Consider the following 25,428-nt stretch of genomic DNA (forward strand, 5'->3'; position numbering starts at 1 on the left):
AGTCTTATCAACGTTATTAAGAGAATTAACTGTAGTCGAATGTATGAAAAAAATAATAAAGAAACTAATCGCTCATTGCCCAAGCAATTTATTTCGAAAATGTGTCAACGGCGTTCTACTTCTTAAAACTCAATCATAAACTTCGAAGGAAACTTTTATCATTTAATATCTGCCTAACGTGAGGAGCATATTAAGATACCCTAAAATTTTCTTTACCGGGAGCCCGTGAACGTCCATAGTAATCGTCCCTGCTTGCTCCTTTTCTACAGGGACGCATTTTAAAATAGTCTTTCTCTTTCTGTTTCTTTCTCTCCTTTTTCTATTTTTTCTCGATATTTTGTGTGTGTGTGTGTGTCTCTCTCTCTCTCTCTCTCTCTCTCTCTCTCTCTCTCTCTCATTCTCTCTCTCTCTCTTTTTCTCAACAAGTACAGCGATAAGCAGATTACTCGGTCGATGTATACCGCAATGCGAAGCGTTCCTCATTCCTCGCTGACGAGGATCCCTTCGAGAGGAGATATGACTTCGAGTTAACGAACTCGTTAAATGCTTATGCGCGATGAAGAGATTATTTCTATGAAATTTCAGTGGCCACTGAACTCGAGAACACTTAATCCGACGATATCAGGAAATATTAAGCGAATCCGCTAGTTTATTTCTTCGGACTTTAAAGGGAGACAACCGTAAGCGTATCGTGTTCGATGGATCAAAAAATGATTTCTCGATCGGACCAACTAATAACTTTGTATTTAACATTTTCGTAAGTAAAATGTTATTGCATTATTCTTGAAATTTTCTAATTTTCTTTTTCTATCCCATTTTAAGAGATTTTTAAAAAAGAGAGAGAGAGGAAGAAAGAGAGTTATACGTAAGCTAATCAACGTCAAGTATTAAACGTAACAAGCACGAATCGCGGTCACGCTCGATTATATTTGCGATATAGAACGCTAATGTAAAGGATAACCGTCTAACATCTATCCGTTACTTCCTATCAAAATTTACGGCAAATAAAGCTGGTTAACGAGTTTACTACCTTGTGTATATATATATATATATATATATATATATATATATATAAGGTAGTATATATATTATATATATACATATATATTTTTATTGCTGTATAATAACGGTAGAAATATGCATCCTTGCAGAGGTCGGTATTCCAATCATTTTATACTTTCACTACTTTAGGAACTGACTACTGAGCCCTGATCTAACTAAACTGAACGTTTATCTAACAACGAAACATTTTAATCCTAGTATAAATTCGACAATTAACGAAGCATGATTCTTCAAAATGATAATGTTACAAAGACACACGTATCCTTAGCACAAATTTGTTGGCTCGCCACAGTACCAATGTAGGCAGAGTAGGAAAGATGAAGAAAGAAAAAGGAACTGAAGGGAAGAAGCACCTCTCTCTCTCTTTCTCTCTCTCTTTCAAGCGATAACAGAGCAATCTGGCAAAGAGCTCCGTTAATCCTTCCTTTTTTGTGCATGGACTACTATCCGGTAGTAGAGAGCAGTAGTGGAAGGTGAAGTCGAAGCCGGTGAATCCGCCCCTGGCGCCACGTAGTATGTGCCATGTCATGTGTATGTGTATATGTGCGGTCTGTCGCGTGTGTTGGATCCTGTGCTCTCGCCGGTTGTGCCGATGACCAGTCTCTGGTCTGGCTGCAGCTGCGAACCGGTTATATACTTTCATCTGGCAGCCTTAGCACGCTCCCTAAAAGAGAATCCGGTGACTATAGTCACGCTGAAGAGGAAGGACAGAGAAAGAGAAATATAGAGAAATAAAGTGAGAGAGAAAGAGAGAAAGAGAGACAAAGAGAGAAAGATAGATAGTGAAAGAGAAGGACAGGGGGGAGGTTAATGCCTGTACCAAGGCACGCTTATGCATTGGAAGAAAAGACGTGCAATGTTCCTTTTTATTCCCTCCCCCATCCCTCCTCCCACCACTAACCCCGTTCAATCTCCTCCCACCACCAAAGGTTCCTCTTTCATTCTCTTGTCTCTTTCTGGTCTTGGTTTTTCTTCTTCTTTTTCTCTCTTTCTTCTATCTCTCTCTCCTTCTCTTTTTTCCTTCTTCTTTCTTTGAGACCTTCTTCTTCGTATTCTGCTTCTTCTTCTTCTTCTTCTTCGTCTTCTGCTTCTTCTTCTTCTTCTTCTTCGTCTTCTGCTTCTCCTTCTTCTTCTTCCTCTGTTTCTTCTTCCACTGGGATCCGTCCACGGGCTCCTACTTGTCCCGTCGTACGTCGAAAGAATGACAGATTTAAGGACGGCTCGATCAGCGAATCGAGAGAGATAGAGAGATGCCCGATGTATCTCTCCAGACATAACTCAACGCCGGGTATTAAGATTTTCGTAGCTACTTCACGTGCATTCCTTCGAAGAGATCTTGCTTTCATTTTGTTTGTTTGTTTGTTTGTTTGTTCGTTCGTTCCTTTTTTCTTTTTATTCGTTTTTATTCCTTTTGGTTTATTTTATTTTTTCTTTATGGTTTCTCTTGCCTTTTTTCTCATCTTTACTCTGGGTTGCGAGTTACGAAAGAAGATCGGAAGATCTTGTAATTTCGCTTTGGTCGAGACGACGAAATTACGAGTTTCCCTTCTGGTCAAGGTATGTAGCGTACTTATGTACTTCCTTTCGGAGGATAAGAGAAGGGACCGCATCGTGGTAAGAGAAAGGGAAATTAATGCACCACACTGATGTTTTCACTTTTATAACCGCGATATACCCATATATTGACCTTTCTTCATCAAACGAACGGATGATGTAATATATTCGAGAATTCTTAAATAAAAATATACTGGATCTCATCGGTCAATTATTTAACTTGATTAAATTAATATTGAATTAATAAAGATATATTACAACAACGTTATCCAACGTTTCGATATAATCGTTTCTTTAAAAATCAATGATTCAATTATAACGTCGATTAAATTAGTGAAGATCAGAGATCGTTTTTTTTATTACCAGTTAACAAGCGAAATATAAGATTGGAAACAGAAATGACGATGTAGATATATTAATATATATATATATATATATATATATATATATATATATATTTATCTATAATCGTGGAAGATGAGAAATCTCTGAAGAATTTGGTACGAAACAAGTTCGTTCGATTAAATATCTTCACTCTTCTTGCATACCCTTCCGTAGTTGGATTCACGGTACGAGCGTGACCACGTTCCGTAAGTGGAGTCTAATGGACGGTGCTCAGAGATCGGTGCTTCGAAGACTTTTAGTCGCGATACGTTTCCTCGTAAATCAACGCCGCGAAACTCGAGAAGAAACTTTGCCATTTTACGTTGTCTCCAAGACGACAACGACGACAACGACGATCGACTTCTCTCTCGATCGAATCACGTTGAGATGTTCACTATTCATTATTTTTTTTCTTTTTACTTACTTTTCTTCTCTCTCTCTCTCTCTCTCTCTCTCTCTCTCTCTCTCTCTCTCTCTTATCTCGATCAGCTTCCTTTCCTCTTTATCTTCCTCTTTTTGACTCAATGACACGTTCGAACTCGTCCCGGTGGTATCTACCTACCTTCCTTTTATTTCATTCGCCTATCCTTTCAGCGCTCGTCCTCTCGTAGAATAGTGCTTGTTCCGTTAGATTCGCGATGCCGTATTTCTAACTACGGATCGCTTTACGATCCTACTTCGGGAGAAATATCGAGACTCGAGATAATTAATGGTAACTCTTCGGCGTGAGCCTCGCATCGACTCAACGATGGTAACTCGAACCTAGTGAAATTAATTGTCGAGTAAAAGAGAAAAGAAAAGAAGAAAACAAAAATAAAAAAAAACAAACAAAAAAAAAAGAAAAATACTTTCCGAGGAACAGTCGTATTGGAATCGTCTATTTTTTTCTCCCATTAGATTCTAAAACGAAAAGATATTTTTCTTTCGTTATCTACATATATTTAAATTTTACAAAACTGGAATCGAGGAACTTACGATTTCAATATGTATCTTATTTCGAAGCGGAATATTTCTCATTTCTTTTTCTTTTTCTTTTTTTTTTTTTCCTTAGAGAATTCCATGGAATCTGGGTTACGAATTTCTATTCGACTTTCAGGATGATTCTTTTTCTTCTTCCTTTTTCTCTTTTTCTTTTTCTTTCATCGCCCGTCTCTTCGTACACACGTCATCGCATTTCTAATATTTTCAAGACCCCCTCGAAACTACTTGCGCGTCGTCGTTTTTGCTTGGAAAATTAAAAAGCCTCGGCTCGAGCGAAATATCTGCTGGCAGCAGGATAGGTATGTTGCTTCGTAAAACCACGCGCGCACATTTAAATTGCGAGAAGAGGTCTCTGTGAGTTCTTTTGCAAGTCACATGAATCTAATATACATCGTTGCTGGGCAATTTTGTACGTTTCGTAGTATCCTCCTCTCTTTCGCTCTTTCTCTTTCTCTTTCTCTTTCATTCTTCTCCGCATTTTTAATTGCAACCAGACCTACGCGAATCGCATGTTTTAAACCGGTGAAAAAGTTTAAACGATAGCGCGTGCTCATCCTTCGCTACGTACACGTGTTCGTATCAAATTCTAAGCATATCGTCGAAAGGATTTCAATGAAAATTTTTTCGAAAAAGATATGTGCCTTTCTACGTGCCATTGCAAAGAAACGCAAGTATATCATAGATAAATATCTCGAGTTTTTACGTGTTACAAGATATTACAAGTTTTCGACTAGATTTCGTATTTCATATACAGAGTATAAAATATACTACTAAATCGTGATTTAATGAAAATCCTTTTAATTTTTTTACATAGAGATATATTTCTCGAATTACCAAATTAATTTGGAAAAACAGAGGGCCATATCACAGCATATACAAAGGATTATTTTTTAATTACTTTGTATTGAATATTTAATTCATTGGAATAATTTTTGAACTCGCTCAAAGAAATTTTATTATTGCATAGATATGTGTGCTCATATAAAAATAAATATAAAAAAAAATAAAATATAAAAAAGAATGACAATCATTTAGATTTATTAGGAAATGTAAAATATTTCATCAACCCACGCGTAAATAATGCATTAATGATGTTCATCACCTTCGTTTTTGTAATGATTTACACCAGTAATAAACCAGGTGTAATTTTTTACCGATTTTAATGAATGGAATTTTATTTTAAAGATTGAGATTCAAACGAGGAGATGACTTTTTTCGAATATTTGAAAAAACTTTATTTTCTTTGGAAAGAATCATGTCAAAAAGTTTCTCGGTTAATAAAAAAACGATTGCTATTAGCTTTGATTTTAAAAGAATAATTATACACAAGTAGAATTATCGTTACATTGTGATTCTTTTAAAGCAGTTCTGCATCTTTTGTTCAAAGCGTGTTTGATTACAGCAAAAGATATAATCAAAATATGAATTACAAGTGCAACAAGAGAATAATGTCCTCGCTATGCGCTTATCGTATATATAAGCTTGTAGTTAAGTTATATCCCTTTTACACGTAAATTAACAATCAGCCTAATATTATTAATGTTAGTAAGCTAAACTTATACTTTTCGGTCTTTCGTATTTCCGTATGTACTCAACTCCACTTAATTCGCTCGGTCACTTTTTTTTAGTAAGGAAAGATCAAGCTCCTTTTAGGAAATTTAATGTTGTTTGAGTGGGCCGATCTTTTCTTAAGATGCCCACTTTTCGTTATCAAGTTTTTCTTCGTAAAAGGACTTTACAGTTGGGTAGACCTTTATTAAAAAGAGTTGGGTAGGTTTTTTCTTTTTTTCTTTTCTTAGGTAGAATCTTTTTAGTAAACTCTCTTCTAGATTAGATCTTTTTAGGAACTCTTTTCTAGGTTAAATTCATTCATAGTTGTAGAAGTTGCGATCTCACATCGATTCTCATTTTTAAACGGGAGTTTCTAGAATCATTTATCCCATGCGAATACGATGGTTAGAACACTCGTGTCAATGTGAACGGGTACTCGTATAAACGTTCGCGGGCGCAATTAAGTCTAATCGAGGCCTCCGATGTAATTTGCAGAATCGTGAAAGCACGATCACTCGTGTTTAATAGTGGTGACTGTATCTTCCGGTGTTGGGTGTTGGGCTTTCATGATCAGCCAAGCTTCAAACGTCTGCGGTTAGTGTTGAGACCTAAATTCTCACCAAATGGCATGTCATCACGCAACTTCAATTTTATTTTGGTTTTTAAATATTAGTAATAATATAAAAGAGTAGAGTCACTGTTAATCTATGGGTCTCTAAAAGCGGCAACCTCCACGTGGTGAGACCTGGGTACACGATATTACTTTCGATGTAATGCATATCATTTTTTTTATAATATGCATTTCATTGTAAACAATATCAAGCTAATGGCTGCTTAAATAAGTTTTAGCTTTATGTATAAGCTTAAATATGAATAAATTAATTTATATAATTAACAAATCAAGTAATTTGTCTTAAGAGAAATATAATCCGACGTATGATTTCTTTTATGTTTTTGTTAAATGTACTACTATTTTTATTATTTATAGAAGTCTGTAATATATTCATAATATTTTTATATCTTATATTTCATAATATTTTCATGTCTATCGCTAACACAAGTTCGAACAAAAGGTGATGATTAGTTTTAAATTTCGTTTAATATTTATATCGCTCGATTCTACTTAATAATCGATCTGTCGACCATAGCGCGATATTTGAGGAACTTTGGAACCAATTTTCTGCTGACTCAATCGGTAACAAAAAGAAACTTTCACATAGGATAAAATCTTGGGTAGATAAATTATAAACATATGTTTCAATAATTTCGATGTGATGAGCTTAGGACTTACAAGTTCATTTTCCTAATCTCTCTTTTCAAAATTACATGTGTTATGTATAAAAGTTTCTCTTACTTCACGTAAAAAGGGTTGTCTATCATCAGGCGGCATTTTTCTACAATAGTTTTACCATTTTTTCACTAGATGGCACTCAAGATCCTGTTGATCGATAGATCATGATTTTGAAATTAAAAAAAAAATTTTCTTAATAATTTTCTCCAATAAATTCTTTCATAAATATGACATAAAAATATATGATATTCACTGAAGAATAGTATAATATAAAATGTTTGCAATGTATAAAACTAATCTTCGAGTCTCAAGCAAATGTTACATCCTTGTAATAAGACGCGTCTATAATGAGCCTTATGAATACAAGATAACATCTACTCTTACTTGGAATAGCAGCCAGTACCGTAGACCGTTCCCACTTGCACGAAGAAAAATACTTCCGACGAAAATGCAACGCGATACACCAGTGCGGATAGAATATCGTAAGTTTGTATATTTCTTTAGAATTAAATTCATAATCAGTTGAGTCACCCATATGTAATCCTTTGAGTCACTTAAAGAGAATCATGATCTAGATATAACTCTTGTTTTCAGCAGAATCAGTTAACAAAAGTATTGATCGCCGATTCTAATTAAAACTTATTACTTCAAATAAAGTAATTTACGTTTGCGTAGTATACATTCGAATTTATTTCCATTTTAATTGTATCCGAGTAAAAAATAAACAAAAACCTAAATAAAAAAATTCTAAATTATACTAATTAAGATTTTAAAGGGTTTCTTTTTTAAAAATATAAAAAGACAATGAAAGATCATTTTTGTAAATAATCAGCAAGTCATCTTATTCCTGCCTTGTTAAAGTCGACATTTCTTTCAAGTTAGTCTTCAACTTTGACGAAGAAATTAGAAAAATCATCGAGTTAGTTCCTCAACGTATTTCTTCTGAATGCATTTTTCCCCCACCCTCTCATTTCCCACAAGTATAAAACTTCTTCCACGGTCGGCGGGGCAGCACAGGTGACCGGAGGTGTTTCGAAGGGGGGAGTCTCCCTCCTTCCACGCCTCGGGGAGCACGCCGGGCTGAATTTAACTCGTAACAACCGTACATTTTGTGGTGTTCCGTGTACGGTCAGTGCTCACGGCGTAGAACGAACGCGAATGGCAGCCGACTACGATCCTCACTCTCCGCACGGAGAATTCGCGCGCCGTCATCGTTTCGACTTTCAGTTTAACAACGCGAGCTCGCCCGAACAGGTGAGCATCGGACGTCTTCTGCTTTCCCTCTCACTTTTTCTTTATCTTGTCCTTTTTTCTTTATTTTTTTTGTTTTTTTTGTGTTTTTTTTTTTTTTTTTCTTATTGGGAGACGTCGATCTGATCTTTATCAACGATCGAGAGAAACATCGAGAGAAACTTCGATTTTCACGGTTTTTAAAGAAAAATTTGTTACACAGAAATGTAGTTTCAATTCGATGAAAGAAAAAAGGAATAGATCTTTTTAGTATCCAATTTTTGTTAAATTTGTATTCATTGATTTCATTTGCAATTTTTTACTTTTCTTTATCACGGTATCGCTAGTGATAATTTTTTGGCAATTATTAATGCGTCTTACACGAATGTAAATGAACGAGTATTACAAATTTTATAGATAGTTTAAGAGGGACACTGAACAGTACGATTTTGGCGCGCTCGCGATGGTTTGAATAGCGACGCGTCCGCCGCGTCGGGAGAATGCTCGAGACGTACGTACGAGTTTTTTTGACGAGCCGGAGAAAAGTATGAAAGTACATTAGCGAACAACGGATAAAAGTTTCGGGCTATTATAAGAAGGAGGACGAAGGTACAATATACTTTTTGAAAATCGAGGACGATGAAACTGGGATCTAAACTTCGATAAAGAATAGTAAGTTACTCGATATAATATCATCGTGTATTACGTTCGCGTGATTCGAATTTCTGCAATATGGCAATGTGGACAGGGAATTTTGAATCATGCGACATTGATAGACATGCACGTACCTACATACTACGTCCGTACAAATTTTATAGATGGAAATTCTCACTAACGCGAGACACGTAATTAATACTTTTTTCGTCACCTCTTATAGGTCTCCCATTGACCTCACTGCGATTATCGTTTTTTAATTATTTCACGATTCTTACGAACGAGATCTTTAACTTGTTTCAATCTGTACCAACGTATGCATTGTATGTACATATATGTATATATAAGTTGAAACGAAATAAAGAAAGACGATCAGAAAATTGTAGCTTATCAACAAACAGCATGTTATTGCATGATTCTCACTCTACCTATGCTTAACAATTTTCAATGATTACGAAACGGTAATTAATTTTTATACGATAATCTTACGCGTCGCAAACATCGATGCGTGACTAGTGCGAACATTGGTACTGTCCCACATTTTTTTCGATGTCTACCATCATTAATTATTAACTGGAAATCGTTGTTCTTATGCAACTACGAAAGTTAAATTATAAGGACGATAATAATGATTCTTTCTTAGGGAAATGTATGGACGTAATATTCTTGCGAAATCGTATTTCTTCGGTGGCGCGATGGTGTGCATCGCTTTCTTCGAACGTTCGCAATTTCCGCTTGATTCTTAAGCTTCCAACAAAGGTTAGAAAAATTTGTGTACCTCAATTCTTTTTGGACTAACCGTTAAAAAAAAAAGAAAATAAAATAAAAGACAAAATACGAATGAAACTTTTCGACTTACGATCGAACGAAATAAACCGATAAAGTCATTTCTTGCGAAATTACAAAATCTCCAATGATAATAATCTATCGAGATTAAATCTGACATTTGAAACACATTAGCCAAGTTGCTCGACTTTCTTCTGCGAAGAGATGACTCCTTCGTGGAATAAATACGATGCTAGAAGTCACGCAGCCCACATGTTTGTTCGAGCAAGAAGTTATATTATAAAAATATCAAATAGAGGAAAGGAAACACTTCCTTAAGGATCGATTATACAATTAAAATTGAGACAACATCGATAAACAATTTTCCGGTCTGAATATGCGTTCATCCGTGTCATAGAAGATTCTCTCATTCGGATCGATCGTGATTCTCGATTACCAGCTGCTATCGTCTTACGTTTCAGTGCTATCGTTTCTTGACGGTGGTAGGCCAGTCAAAACGAAAGAATAACTGTGGCTTGTAAATAAAACCTATTTCTCGCTAACCAATTTAAAAAATGTTGAATACGGATTTTATATCGAAATAAGCGAATTCTATTTTATACAATTTACAAGATTGAAATATCACCAAATTTAATTAATTACGGAAGTTGTTTACCGACCTGTAAAAATTCAATTATCTCGTTACGCGTTTATCTCTATCTTTGCGGTAATGCGAAATACGAGTGGGTATATGGTTTGAATTTTTTAATGAATAAGAAGAAAAAGAAGTATTAAAAAATATAGGAATATAATAAAACGAATGAATGTAAACAAACACGCACGTAGACACATGCACGTGCAAGGTGTTTCCTGTAATTCGATCGTATGTTTATGAATTATAACTATTATAAATCCGTAGTTAAAAATAATAGAAATAATAAGTTGGTTGATTAAGCCACAGGATGCTATTGCATTATTAAGTAGAAAGAAAAGTGGTAGAAAGAAAGAATAAAAAGAACTCAAACAACTTTACTCGATGTCAGCTCGATATCGAAATTTAATCGTATAGTTTTATGCTATAGTTATTGCACGGATAGACGGTGTAATATAAGAAGGTGCATTAAACAAGTACCTACGTATGCATCGATATCACGGCCGTTGTGTTACACCTGCCGAGCATGCGTCGATAGACCACTGTCACACGTATACACGTGCACATGCGAAAGAAAACAAACGCGGAGAAGGGACCGTCACGCGACGAATATCCTTTATGGGGTTGGCTGGGTAACAGACGGTATTATGGGGTGTGTCGATACCCCGCATGGCTTTATCATTCGGAAGCATGCATGGCAGGTGTAGGAAATGACGTCACTCGTCTCGGGATATACACCTCTTTGAAATACGAGCTTACATCCAACTATCTATTGTCAAATCGAATCGATAAATTTAAAGAAAAGAAAAAGACTTCTCTATTATTCTATAATTTTGTTTGTTTTTGTTCTGAATTATTTTAAATATCCATCGAACCGACGAAACTTATTATTATTCCTCTATACTATTTATTGCATTTACAATAATAATAAATCTTTTCATTCTAGGAATTTAATAAAGTTGAAAAATTTGTTAAGACTATTGTAATCTTTGTACATTAAGAAAGGAGATACTGTTTTATTTCTCTTGGAGTCTCGTTAAAAAGAATCTTGATCGCTTCCATTGTAATTTCTTCCATTGTTTTTCCATTATTGTTTCCAACGTTGTTTTTATCATTTGTGAAATTGCTATTATTTCTTTGAAATCAGGTCGTCCCCTTGAAAGGTGATTTTATCGATCAACCGATTCGAGTAACCGAAAGTCAAACCCATTTCGAAAGAGAAGTTCGATATGAATCTTATGCTCTTCCTCATAGCTTTCGTGGTAATAGTTTGGAAAGAAGTTTATATTCCGCAAAGGCTCATGAGAACACGCGAATGTTGAAGAAATTTTTCGAACACTTCGTTGCTGAACGTCGAACTGAACATTCTAAATGTTTAAGATGTTTTCAAGAAAAAATATTTCTATAGAATTTTTTTATTTTTTTATTTGAACAAGAAAAATGTGAGAACAACGAGCTATTGTTAGCTTTAAAATTGTAACCACGTCTTTTTTTTTCTCCATAAACGTACACGTTACCTTTCTCGTTTTATTCGATCTTATGTTTTTAGAGTTCTCGAATGCTCTTGTTTTGTACGCTGTATGATCTCGCGAGAATTTGCGTACGATTAAGGAGCAAGACCGTTTTCTGCGCGTGGCAAGCAGACTGCGTGGCCTCCACATTTAGCGGAGTCTTAAAAGTCAAGAGCGTGGCCGACACACTCCGTTAGCAAGAGGAACACGCACTCGTTATGTTCAGGAGTGTTGTTTTAGTGTCGAATCGTCCAAAAGGGGGCATACTGACGAACATCCTCTTCTTCGCTTCGTCGATTTCCAAACAAATGTAATTCCTTAATTTTACGTTAACTTCATCCTCGAAATCGTTATTTTTTCTTTGTTTTAATTTTTTCATAATATTCTGAAAATATTCTTTAATTTCTAATTCCTTGTCGGATAGTGAGATTCTCGCTTACAGTTTTTATACGTTATTAATTAATTTATTTATTCTCTACTATGTTGTAAATAAAAATTAACGCGTTGTTACGTTTCACTCCGCTGCTACTTCTATCATTATTACTAATGCTACTACTGCTATAATAATGATCGTAATTATCACCTTTATCAACACTATCATTATTATTATTACTATTGTCATAATTATAGTTTCAATAGGTTCAATGAGTTTTAGATTAACTCATATTTATTTCCATAGATTCCATTCAATATTTATTTCCTTAGATTTTTCCCAATTCCTATTTTTCTGCGTGTCTTAAATTTGGTTACACAACGTAGATGCACATATTTAAAATGGATTTATACGATGAATACATTGCGAAAGTACACAAGCTCTCGTAAATAAGAACAAGTATTTCACAAGTATTTTCCTTGGTAACTATAATACTGTAACTATAAAATCATACAGAGATCTCGAGTTAAAATATAATTGAACGTTTCTCAACACGTCGAACAAATAAATGTTTGCAATTAAAAACGTGAGAATGCGCGGGAGTATAAATCATCAGGGCGAACATAGTCGTGTATCCTAGTCGCGGCTTCGTTCAAGAATCTTGATATCCCTTTGGGGTCTTTGGGATGGAATCGAAGGCGTTTCGTAATCTCGCATAGTTATCTCTCGTTTCCTGGCATCGGCCTTGCAGACGAGTGACCACGGCCGGATATGCTCGCCTTTACAAAGAACCCGAAGGAATAAGTACCGAGGAAGCCGAGGAACGAGAAACTTAATGAACGTCGTGACCGTGGTTCAACGGCCTTATTCACGCCCTTTGATTCCATAAAATTCAATTATCCGTACCAACATTATCAACGCTTCTTATGTACTTCACTTATATACTTTTTTTCTCTTTTTTTTTTTCTAATAAGTATAATCAAATTAAATATAACTTGAATTTATCTTTACGTGCATTTATGTACGTTGTTTTCATGGAAAAAAAAAATGATAGAGTATAATCAGCCGATGTTAAAAAGTATTCAGGAAAGAAATATAAATGTAATTTTTATAAAAAAAGAGAAAAAAATGACCGATCATTTCGCCATAGTATTTTAACGTCTTCAATACTACCTTCGTTTTCTATGTTTTACATAACAATAGACTAGTTAAGTTCAGACTATTATTTCGTCCCACTGGAGTACCATTTCTAGAAAATTATGTAGTTTATTTCACCGTTATACTTGGAAACTTTCGTCTAATCCACGAATTCGCTTTTAATACTTTCGTTTTTTTTTCTGTTAGTATATTTTGTTTTATTACGAGATTGTCCTGTCTTAGTATTTTTCAAGTACTCACTTTCTCGCGTTCCGACCGAAAGTTAATTATTATTGAAATCGAAAAAGTTTACTCGAGCGTGACAACCATCGACGATAACAGAGGGAAACTAAAGGACGTGTTTATCGAAATAAACCTGTTTTCGATTAACCCTCGAAATAATTTGTAATTAATTATAAATTAAAAAAAAAAAAGATGAGATGAAGAGAAACGAGACAAGACTTACGATCAAATTGGAAATGACGTACTTACGTATTATGTAATATACAACAAGACGGTACTCATTGAAGTAAAGTCAGCGAACTCGTTTTTACACTTGTCTTACATTCTTTTTCTTTGTGTATTACGTTTACGTGGCTGAGTAACATCCTCGTGAGAAATGCGTCGGTTCTTCCGGCTGGCTTTCACTTCGTCTCTAATTGTCCCCGTGGTCAGTCGGAATGAAAATCTTGACATTGCACGATGACCGTCTTTACCAAGGAGAAAGCAGTTATTGTGTTCACGAAGCCGTTTATCAAACGGCATGTAAAAAAATAAAATAGATAGTTATTCTAATTCCGCTTCCTTGATTACGATCTAACTGTGATAAGGAACTTCAAGAGGAAAAACAATAATTTTTATCAAAATTGAAATGAACTCTAAGTGTAATCTCGTATTGCATATTCGATTGGATATAAAAATTAATAAATGATATTAATTAAACACGAGAGCATACATGTATATGAATTGGCTTAGCTGAAGTCATTTTGACTGTTAAAAAGGGAAAAGAAAAGAAAATTCTTTACAGGCTATTAAATGAAACTTTTTCTGAAATACTTGATCGTAGGAGCATGCACATGCGTGCAAATTCTTTCTGCAAGGGTTAAATCGCCCATAAAACGTTAGTGAAACTTTAAGATGTATTTGCTGATGATGACCCCGTTACGTTCCCTTCTAATCATCATGCAAACATACAACTAAATATTCGAGCGACTTTCATCTTCTCTGGGACGTGTTTCACTTCGCAACCAATTATGGAATCTGGATCCTGAGAAGTTTGCACGGAGTCCGACTAATCTAGGAAACTCGTGTCGACTAATCGCACTAAAGCACGTTGACTCGTCGTTAGGTCTTCGAGTAATTAAGCTACGACGAAGACAATGCGAGAAGCGTGCAACTATACGAGCGTAAAAATAAGGCGTGCACGAAAAAAGCGTTTACTTGTACTAATTTTTCATTCAAATAAGTATTTTTCCTGTATTAATATTATCCGTATTAATGATATAATTTTAATAGAAAATACATATCTAAAAGCTCACCATCTTATTAAATATCTTCGAAACAATGCAGAGAAGAGGTAGAAATTTGAAGAAGGTATTTTTTTATAGGTTGAAATTATCTTAAACAAATTATAAACTAGTTTCGAAGATATTTAAATCAGCGATTATTATTAGATCCATTGTGTATGTAGAATTTATCGAATATCAAGATAAACTTTTGTCCGAAATAAAATTTCACCAATTTTAATATAATTTCTTGCGTTATAGATAGAAATTGTTAAAAATTGTTGAAGAAGACCATGTGGATCAGACGAAACGTTCGATTAACAAGATGACTACGATGAAAACAATTGGCTCGTCTTCTTGGCTCATACGATCTTATAAGAGAAGCAGATTCAAGGAAGACTGGCCGATACTATTATTTCTATTGTTAGCATGTGTTTCGGAAAGTTGCACGGCTCGAAACAATCCGCCACGCTTTCTCATCGACGGACAGCCAGAAATTGTTCTGAGATTGAAAGAAGGTCCAGAAACACTAATCGGTACGTAGAAATGCGTTCGATTCGATCGACTTGTTCTCGCGTGCTCTAAACGACTACCTAGACTTTTCCTCTTGCTACATATTTACGTTTGGTTACGCTTCATAAACTTTTCTTGACTAATTTGGAGCATTGTCTTTTTGAACGGTGCTGCTTCCTTTCTTCTCCCAATACTTCCCGGGTATTGTGTTTCTCTTGTGATCTTTAAATCATTGATGCGTAGTGAAGCATATATATAGTTAGAGGTATCGCGCTCGCGCGCTTAAATAGATTTTACATTAATGTTATTAACTCTTTCGAGGTCAACTTGCAATTTGATTTGACGTACTATCAAGTTGAAGCTATTTTAACGGTAACAGTATAATGTCGTCGACCAGTAAAACGTACCTAAGTAAAAATCTATAAATAATACTCTTATTTAACATTGTGTATAAAATTAAATAAATATTGCTTTTGTACTGTCTGCAAAAAGACGAACAACTTGTTGGGTCAATTAAATAAGATCCAAATTTAATTTCATTCGGTATTTGATTCGATAGGAAGATACACGAAATAACAGATAGGCGTGTTTTGATGTAGGAATAAGGTTTCACGAAATCGCACAGTGTCTCTAGTTTCCGACGAATTTCAATTACTCGTGTGAACGATCAAGACCCGCATCATTCTGTAATTCGTTCCAAATGACTTCTGTTGCAGACAGCTTAATTTATAGACTACGCGGCGTCGATCCTGACGGTGACAGTCTGACGTTCGGTGTCAGGGATCAACCTGGAAGCGATGTAATTCGACTTGAGAATTTCGGTCTTAACGAAGCTAATATATATCTCAATAAATTGCTGGACAGAGAGGTGAGTTTATGGTTCTACATCACTTTTATATATTTGTCTCTAATTGTTCTCAAATGATTGATCATTACGTTAAAACAAAAAAAAAAAAGAGAAAAAGTATTCTAATGACAATTTTAACTGTTTAGAACGAAAAAAATTTTTTTTAAATAATCTCTCCAGATTTCTATCTCCTTTTTTATACATTTTCTTTGAAAACTATTCGAATGAAATTAGTATTGAGTAAAGAACGATACGATACTCGGAGAAATATCTTAGCGGTGGTTACAAAGGGAAAGAAAAATGATCTATAATTTGCGCGTCTCGCATGAATGCTTCGTGGACCGATTTTACCAGGTTTGAATCGATCGAAAGTATATTATCTGAGCTTGTTAAAGGACTCGATGGGACGTGAGAATGGACTCTGAGATAACTCGAATTTAAAATCGATTTATGTACAGAAGAAGCGTTCGTTTCGATCGTTATCGATCTTTAAATCGATGAAAACAAAAAGAAAGCATAAAAAATCGTTAACAAACACCTTGTAAATTGTCGATCAGGTTCGAGATGAATACGCTTTGGTGCTAACTCTGACGGATGGAAAGTTAGGAGAAGGAAATTTTATCACTCAAAGTTTGTTGCTATTGGTGGAAGATATCAACGATAATGTGCCAATTTTTCGACCTCATCCAACATCTTTAACAATACGAGAAGATTCTGGTCCAGGTATATTAACAACTGTCGAAGCAACCGATGCGGACGAAGGTGCCCACGGACAGGTTGTTTATTACCTTCAAGAATTAGATGGAGACAACGATATTTTCGGGATATCGACTGTCAATGGGAAAGGAATCGTGCGATTGCTTGGTCGACTGGATTACGAAAGGAAATATTTATATCAGCTGAGAATATTGGCAGTAGATCGTGCGATTAACGAAAAAGTTAGTAGTAACTCATTAAATTTGTCAGAAGCGATTCGTTATTAGAAAAAAAAATACTACAACTTAAAACTCTAAACTTACAGTGTCAGTGTCAGTGCCCCCGAATAGATTAATGTAGGTTCAAGATCCTACTCTATGAGAATTAGAATTTTATCTAATATCATGCATATAATACCCCTATAATTTTGCTATGACGACGTTTAGTGTTCGTGTTTAAGTACCATCAGGCAACAGGTAGAAGCAAATTATTACAGGAAATAGATTTATAATTACAACTCTGTCGATTCGACTTACTCATTTTCTTCTTTTTTCTTCTCCTTTAATTCTTACAAACACATAAATAATTATTTCAGGTAAACACAGGAACAACAGCTATTTTAGTGAAGGTACAAGACGTCGAGGATCAACCACCCGAATTCATATCCATGACACCGGTTGCTAGAATCAGCGAGAATGCCAGGATCGGCACATCCGTTTTACAAGGTTAGCTCCGGTAGACCGTAGCGGAAGAATGAAAAAGCTTTTCAGAAAGATTGCATCTACTTTTTGATCTTAATAATACCGATAACCAATACACGATTAATTTATTGTTAACAACATTTAATTGATTTATCGAAATATTACAAAAACGAAAAATATTAATAATGTAATAATATAGAAATTGCAAACGAGTGTATTAATTTTTTAATTCTGTAGTCCGAGCTGCTGATGGCGACAAAGGAATCAACAACAAAGTTACCTATAGTATCACTCAAGGACCAAGATACCTGTTCGATATCGATGCTACTTCCGGTCTGGTGTTCACAAGAGCTCAGCTCGATAGAGAAGCTGAGGAAAATATCGAAGGTACATTCGTTTTGGAAATTACTGTTAAGGAAGTATCAAGAATAATTCCACCACCGTCCGTATCGACGGAGGTAACAGTGATCTTGACCGATGTTAACGACGAAACTCCAACCTTCCGAAGTTCGCATTACCAAGCTGAGATAAACGAGAACTCTCCACAAAACACACCCGTCAATTTTATTGGTGACGCTATACCTGAGGTCTATGATCACGATTTGGTAAGTTAGAGAACTTGCGATTACGAAGAAATAGAATTATATGTATACAACAAAATATTTTCTATTTATTTATTTATTTATTTATTTTCTAATTAAAAAAAATATTATTTTAGGGGACAAATGGTACATTTCGAATGTTCATTGAAGGAGGTAATGGAATATTTGATGTAACACCTTCGAGAGGTATCAACGAGGTACCGTTTATAATTCGCGTAAAGAATTCTAGCGAGCTTGATTTCGAGAAAAGATCAGGTATGAAATGAATATAAATTTTTATAATTAAATCTAAATAAGGTAAAAATAAGAGTTATTGGTTGTTATATAATAATTCATTATTATTTTTGAACATCGATATATGTCAAATATAAATTTATCGAATATTTAATAATAAATATTCGATTTTATGTAACGATAAATAAGTTTAATTTAAATCGTCATTTTAATATATATTCAAGTGGTCAATTTTACTCTGATCGCCAAAGAGATCGTATCACATGAACCTAAATACAATGCTGTACCAGTGACAATTTTCATAACGGATCAAAATGACAATTATCCTGAATTTACAAAAAACATTTATGAGGTCTCCATCGAAGAAAATTGTCCGGTTGGTAGTACGGTAGCATGGGTTCAAGCTTTGGACGAAGACAGTGGGACTTTTGGATCACGTGGGATTAGATACACAAATTTAGGCGGTAGTATTGCACACGCGTAAGTAAAAATATTATAAATCTTTTACAATAAAAAAGAAAAATATGATTTAATTTAAATATAAAATCCTATCATTTCATCATAGCTTGATATTAGATCCAATAAGCGGAGTGATTACTGTTAAACAAACTGGTCCGAGTTTTGATCGAGAATTAGTTTCTCGACATTATTTAACAATTGAAGCTAGAGATGATCTTGGAAAGGGTAATCGTAATACCGCTCAGTTGATTGTCAATATCAATGATGTAAACGACAATGCACCAGTTTTCTTACAAAACAAGTACGAGGCTGTTCTTTTAGAAAATGAAGATCACTTCGAAGCACCATTGGTCGTTGAAGCTTTCGATATAGATTTAAATGGTAAAGATAATAATAAAATAACGTTAATGGTCAATGAAATCTTAATTATCGAATTAATTAACCGAATAATTTTTTTCTCATGTATTACTGCAGGTACAAAGAATAGCGACATAATATATGCTTTGGTGTCCGGCGAGTTTTCGAAGAACTTTACGATCGATCCGAAACGTGGTATAATAAGTTTGGTCAATCCATTAGACTTCGAAGCACTACCTATTAATCAAGGTCACATGGAAACGTCAGTGAGGCATTTGAAATTAACGGTGAGAGCCAGAGACATGGGAACGCCAAGTCTGAGTTCCGACGCACCCGTCATTATTTATCTCAAGGACGTTAATGACAATCCACCTTCTTTCGAAAGAACATTATATAAACGAAGTATCCCGGAAGATTTAGAAGGTGGAACTAGCGTCTTGCAGGCAAGTCATTGCTTTTTTTAAATCTTATATATATATATATATATATATATATATTATTTAAAAGAAAAATTATATTAAACATAAATCATTCTATTCGTAACTTTAATGCGATCACGTAAAAATAGGTGAGAGCTTGGGACAAGGACTTGTCTTCGCCAAATAACAAAATAGTTTATCGTATACAAAACGGTGCCGGTGACAAGTTCGTGATCGGTCCCGAAACCGGTGTGATTAGGGTCGCATCTGGTTCTAATTTAGACCCCGATTTGACGTCACCCAAAACTACGAGATATAGTTTAAACGTAGTGGCCATCGACAGTGGAACGGAAATACAAAGAACTGCCGAGGTTCTTGTGAATATAACTATCGTTGATGTCAATAATAAACCTCCATTATTCATCGACCCTGGTACTGTTATTATCCGAGAAAACACGCAAGTAAGTGAATCATCGAATCTCGATTGAAATAATATATGACGATCGAAAATTCAATTGACGTTTTATCTCTTGTGTTATTTTATTAATTTTTCTTGTCCATCAGAAAACATTTAGATTTTGTAATATTGATGTGTCCTGTCAGGTAGGAGCCTACGTACATCGAGTTGTTGCTAACGATCCGGACATCGCACCGATTCTACGTTATCGAGTCGATCACAATTCGTCTGAGGCACGAAACGAGGAAGGAACTTTGATCAAAATCCAAGAATACGATTATTTGGCAGCCTTGGAATTAAACGCGATCGATGGTTTGCTAAGGGTAGTCAAACTTTTGGACCGGGAACGAGTTGAAACGATAAGACTCGGTTTGGTTGTAGAAGATTTGGCTGCCGTTAAAGGACTGCAAACTGCGTCTGGTTTGTTAATTAAACCATTCTATGATATTACATTGTTTTCTATACAAATTTATAATATAGCAAACGCTTATTTCAGCTGTATTAAGTATAATCATCGAAGACGAAAACGATAACAATCCGAAATTTCGAAGACCATTTTACAGACGATCGGTTACAGAAAATAGTAAAAATGGTGTTAATATAGCTAGCATTGTTGCCGATGACGCTGATAAAAATCGTAGTATCACGTATTCCTTAGAAAGTCCAAAAGAATTAACCGATCTTGTACATTTGGATCCGGAAACTGGCGAAATGGTTGTAGCAAATAAGATCGATCGGGAATTGTATCCTTGGCTTAATCTTACTGTCCGAGCTACTGATTCAGGAATACCACCTAGGTAAAAAAAAATATTTGCTTTCTGCTTTTCAATAAAAATGTTCGTGTGATTATTTTCCTAATTACTTTAAAATATACGTTTCTATAATCTCCTTAGATCAAGCTTGTCGGAAGTGTACGTTCAAGTACTTGACGAAAACGATAATAATCCATACTTTGTCACAGAAATTAGTAACATAACTGCAGCGGAAAACGCCAAAATTGGCACAGAAATTGCTATAATTCAAGCAAGAGATCTTGATAGCGGCGATTATGGGAAAATTACATATCTTCTAGATAGAATGTCGTCTCAGGTGAATATTTAAATTATATCGATCGCATAAGTCAAGAAATATTCTTTTTCTTAATAAAACTAATAATTATCATATTTATTAGGGTAAATTTGCCATTCATCCAGAAACAGGAGCTGTAACGGTTGCTGATACGCTCGATTGGGAATCCAGACATAATTATGTTCTAGTCATAGAGGCTTGGGATAATTATCAATTTGGTTATACAGCTGGGGAATCGAGAAACGCTTTTAAACAAATTCCGTATGTTATTAGAGTATACGATAAATTATCAATTAGATTTTCTCTAATAAATTCATTTGGATCTAAAATATACACTAGACTTATTTTAAATTCTGTAATTAGAGAAATTAATTTCATAATAAATAGTTATACATATGCATTCCATAGAAGCTTAGTAAAATCTACATATATATATATGTTATATATTATTTATTACCTTTGTATTTATTATATATATGTAATTGATAGACGATAATATTTGTTTTAATAATGCTGATGACTCTCCGCAGAGTTACGGTAATCGATGTAAACGATAATTCTCCGAAAATCGAGGTACCTCAGGAATGTGTCAGTATATCGGAATTTCACGATATTCGAGATTCCATAGTGGTTGCAAAGGCACAGGATGCTGATGATCCTACGACTCCCAACGGACGTGTCGTTATTAGAATATTATCTGGCAACGAGATGGGTTAGTTTATTCGAGGAAATAATTAAAGATATCTAATACAAAAGGATAGTTAATAAAATATTAACTTTGAAACAATTTTCCAACGTTAGGTTTGTTCATGCTCGAACAAGTGGATTATTGGACGGCACGGATTAAAGCTGTCCGAAGTTTGAGAGGAAAGTTCGGTAATTATTCGTTGAAGTTGGAAGCTCGTGATCTCGGAGTTCCAAGTAACAAGGAGACAGCGATCTTAGATATTTGCGTGACAGACTACAATGACAATCCGCCTATATTTATCAGCCCGCAACATAACACGACCATTCGTGTATCCGAAGTAAAAATCTAGTTTTTCCTTTTCTATATATAATAACGTTCTATTTCACATTATTTTCTAATTATTAAACATCTATTTTTAAGAACGTGACGGTCGGCACACCGATAATTCAAATAGTCGCGGAAGATGCCGACACTGGTCCAAACGGAGACGTTCACTTTCGTCTAAAACAGGATCTTGCTGGACATTGGAGAACTTTTCATATAGACGATAGAACCGGTGTTATATCTTTGAAGCTTCCATTAGACAGAGAACTTCAAAGATTGTACGAAGTATGTCTTTAAACATTTAAATAATCGAACGAGTTATATTTTCACGATACAAATTTCGTTAATTGATATGGAAACGAATTATATTAATAATATGTAAGATATAAAATCTTACGTGTATTTTATCTAGATACGAGTCGAAGCTTACGATTTAGGAATACCGACACCGTTGAGCTCTGATCTGGATTTAATAATTTATGTTCGTAATATAAACGATTACGAGCCTCAATTTTTGATCGACGTTTTTAACGTTAATTTCACCGAAGAACAATTGCCGAGATCGGAAATGGCGATGCTTCCTGAAACTATCGACAGAGACGAAGTCGACGATCTCGACGATCCACCAACGCAAGTTTGTTATTTTATAGTCGGTGGTAACGACGATGGATCATTTACTTTGGACGTTTATAAGCACGAGCTTACTGTAAGAATAAAGATTTTGAAATAAATTTTAATATGTAACTTACTAGTAAAATAAACGAACGAACGAATTGATATGTTGTTTCAGACTGCGAGGACATTAGATAGAGAAACACAAACACAACACACATTAATAATAAAAGCGACCGAGGATTGTTCGACCGTCCCGACAAACGAAACTATCTTCGACGAAACTAATGATACACTGTTGAAAGTTATCGTCACGGTCGGAGATATAAACGACAATCCACCGAGATTTGTAAACAAAGTATTCACTGGAGGGGTTACTACCGAAGCTGACTTTGGAACTCAGTTTATGAACGTCAAGGTATTATATAATGAATAATATTCATTTATTCCTACATCGCGTTCGATATTATAAATTATTATTATCATTAAATTTTCAACTTAATTATAATAACAATTATTAATGTTATTATACATGCATTTACCATAAAATAATATACGCCGTTATAAAATGTCATGACAATATTGTGAATATTATTATGATAATTATTATTAATGAATATAAATAAATATAATTTTATCCATATATATATAATTATTAAATAATAATACGTTGAACGCACAGGCTATTGATTTGGACGCGGAAGATAATGGAGTTGTCTCTTATTATCAAGTTGGAAAAATGCATATGACTTTGACCGAAGGTTTGGACGACATTCAACTTCAACCATTTCTCGTTCACAAGCACACCGGCGCGGTTAGTCTGAACTTTGATCCTCAGAGAGGGATGAAAGGTTACTTCGATTTTACGGTATATATTTTTTCAGACTTTTTAAACATCTATTACATTTAAGAAGCTCGTTAAGACAATAAATAATTAATTAATACAATAAATACTTAATAATTGTATTAATCTTTTTTAGGTCTTGGCTAATGATTCACAAGGATTAATGGACACAGCGAAAGTATTTATTTATTTATTACGAGAAGATCAAAGAGTACGATTTGTTCTTCGTCAGCATCCACCTGAAATTCGGAATAAAATCGAAATATTTCGACAGTAATTATTATAATGATTTTCAAATAAATTATTATAGTAGGAGTACAGATATAATAATTTATATTATATTCATAGAACTTTGGGTAACGTCACCGGTGCTATCGTCAATGTGGACGAGTACAAAATTCACGAGAATCATGATGGTTCGGTTGATCGAACGAAAACGGATTTATATTTACACCTTGTAAATCGTCGCGATAATTCGATCCTCGAAGTGTCTGAAGTATTAGAATTGGTTGATCGAAATATCGAGAAACTGGACAATCTTTTTAAAGAATTCAATGTGTTGGATACACAGCCAGCTCAATCACAGCCAATTATTCAATACGAACAAGCTGGTACAACGTTCTGGCTTTTAACATTAACTTTGTTTCTCGGAGCTCTTCTCATTTTGTGCATTGCTTTGTGTCTTTCTCAAAGAGCATCTTTTCAAAGACAGCTTAAAGCAGCTAATGCATCATCATTTGGTACGAATTATTTACACGTTTACAAATTTATATTTTTATACATTTTTTCGTTAAATTCGAACGATCGTTATTTTTGTAAAAAATTTAATCAATGACTATAATCTTTTAAAGGCACATCGGATTCAGAATTTATTCGAGGTCCAGGACGTGTTCCTAATACGAATAAGCACAGTATGGAGGGTTCTAATCCAATTTGGATGCACGCATACGAAAACGAATGGTTTAAGAGCGACGAATCTTACAGTCACACATCAGAAAGAGATTCTTTAGATGAAAATGCTCTTAATAATGAAGAGATGATGAATGAAGTGAATACCGAACAAAGGACAGAAGATAAGCCTTATTATATCGAGCCAAGGGTGTCCTCAGTTTCTAGGTAAACATTCTTTAAATCATTCGAATATTATTCTTACGTGAAATAATCAATTAAATAATGTATTTGATTTTTCAATATTCTACCCTTTTTTTTTTTGGTTCTTTCCTTTTAGCTCGGAAACCGTAACAGAAGCTACTACTGACTTCAATCGGAAATCACCCTTGTATCTAGGGTCGATGACAACTGTTAATCCTCTGGGAAAAAAAATTGAAACAACAGAGCTTTAAGCGGTTTTAAGTTCATTCGTATCGATCGAAAGAGGATAGGAACTGTAGAACATCTATCTATACCAGTTGCTTCCGTACAAATAAAAGAAATGAAATAACATTTGACTATATTAAATTACTGCTGACGTAACTATACTTTTATGTAAATACCAAAGTACATTAGAATAACTGATAGATAGCTATATAGATTATTTATTTATATAAGTTAACGTATACTCGAAATATATAACGTTTATTTATTGCCGAAATAATTTATTTAATCTCATATATTGATCTAACGTCAATTGACTCGAGGTATCACGTAGAATGAAATCATTTACGTAAATGTATGCAAATTGAAATTTTCTTTGACATTATCTGAAACTTAAATATTGTTTAATCGAACGATTCGAGCAATGATTTACATAAAAACATCGAGTATGCGAAAGACGAACTTTTGTACTTTAAATATCTTTGTAATCTTAATGGTGACGAATAAAAGAAAGTACAAGCAATCAATAATTTTCTTTCATTTGATTCCTTACGAATTTTCTCCTGACGTTTCGAATTTATTACTAGAATACAAGAAATAGTCGAAATATCCTTGACGTGCAGATAATATCAGACCGCGAAAA

At 34.5% G+C, this 25,428-nt stretch overlaps 1 protein-coding gene across 4 annotated transcripts; it reads left to right on the plus strand.

The window, feature by feature from the left end:
* Positions 1-7,829: 7,829 nt before the first annotated feature.
* LOC122627149 (cadherin-23) lies at positions 7,830-25,306 on the plus strand. Of its 4 annotated transcripts, none has more exons than XM_043808044.1 (26): positions 7,830-8,077; positions 8,471-8,725; positions 14,912-15,186; positions 15,880-16,031; positions 16,568-16,948; positions 17,302-17,431; positions 17,645-18,012; positions 18,126-18,264; positions 18,468-18,723; positions 18,809-19,083; positions 19,177-19,502; positions 19,628-19,939; positions 20,043-20,355; positions 20,432-20,732; positions 20,829-21,024; positions 21,107-21,264; positions 21,534-21,715; positions 21,805-22,028; positions 22,112-22,300; positions 22,428-22,721; positions 22,806-23,045; positions 23,310-23,495; positions 23,608-23,744; positions 23,820-24,211; positions 24,323-24,587; positions 24,700-25,306. In XM_043808044.1, exons 3-26 carry the CDS (start codon positions 14,976-14,978, stop codon positions 24,812-24,814), a joined length of 5,742 nt encoding a protein of 1,913 aa, XP_043663979.1. In that variant the 5' UTR covers positions 7,830-8,077; positions 8,471-8,725; positions 14,912-14,975; the 3' UTR covers positions 24,815-25,306. The 4 variants fall into 4 exon arrangements, with proteins under 4 accessions (XP_043663979.1, XP_043663981.1, XP_043663983.1 ...); XM_043808046.1 differs by having other exon boundaries at positions 14,938-15,186; XM_043808048.1 differs by having other exon boundaries at positions 7,831-8,077; positions 20,082-20,355.
* The last annotated feature ends 122 nt before the right edge of the window (positions 25,307-25,428 follow it).

Source organism: Vespula pensylvanica, chromosome 2, assembly GCF_014466175.1.
Source record: "Vespula pensylvanica isolate Volc-1 chromosome 2, ASM1446617v1, whole genome shotgun sequence".
Lineage (NCBI taxonomy): Eukaryota > Metazoa > Arthropoda > Insecta > Hymenoptera > Vespidae > Vespula > Vespula pensylvanica.

Bases quoted from the DNA above. Each gene is read 5' to 3' on its own strand.
- LOC122627149 (XM_043808044.1), top strand. From the start codon at position 14,976: ATGACTACGATGAAAACAATTGGCTCGTCTTCTTGGCTCATACGATCT. The intron at 16,949-17,301 runs GTTAGTAGTAAC...TAATTATTTCAG, and splicing joins ATCGTGCGATTAACGAAAAA to GTAAACACAGGAACAACAGC. The intron at 19,084-19,176 runs GTAAAGATAATA...GTATTACTGCAG, and splicing joins TTTCGATATAGATTTAAATG to GTACAAAGAATAGCGACATA.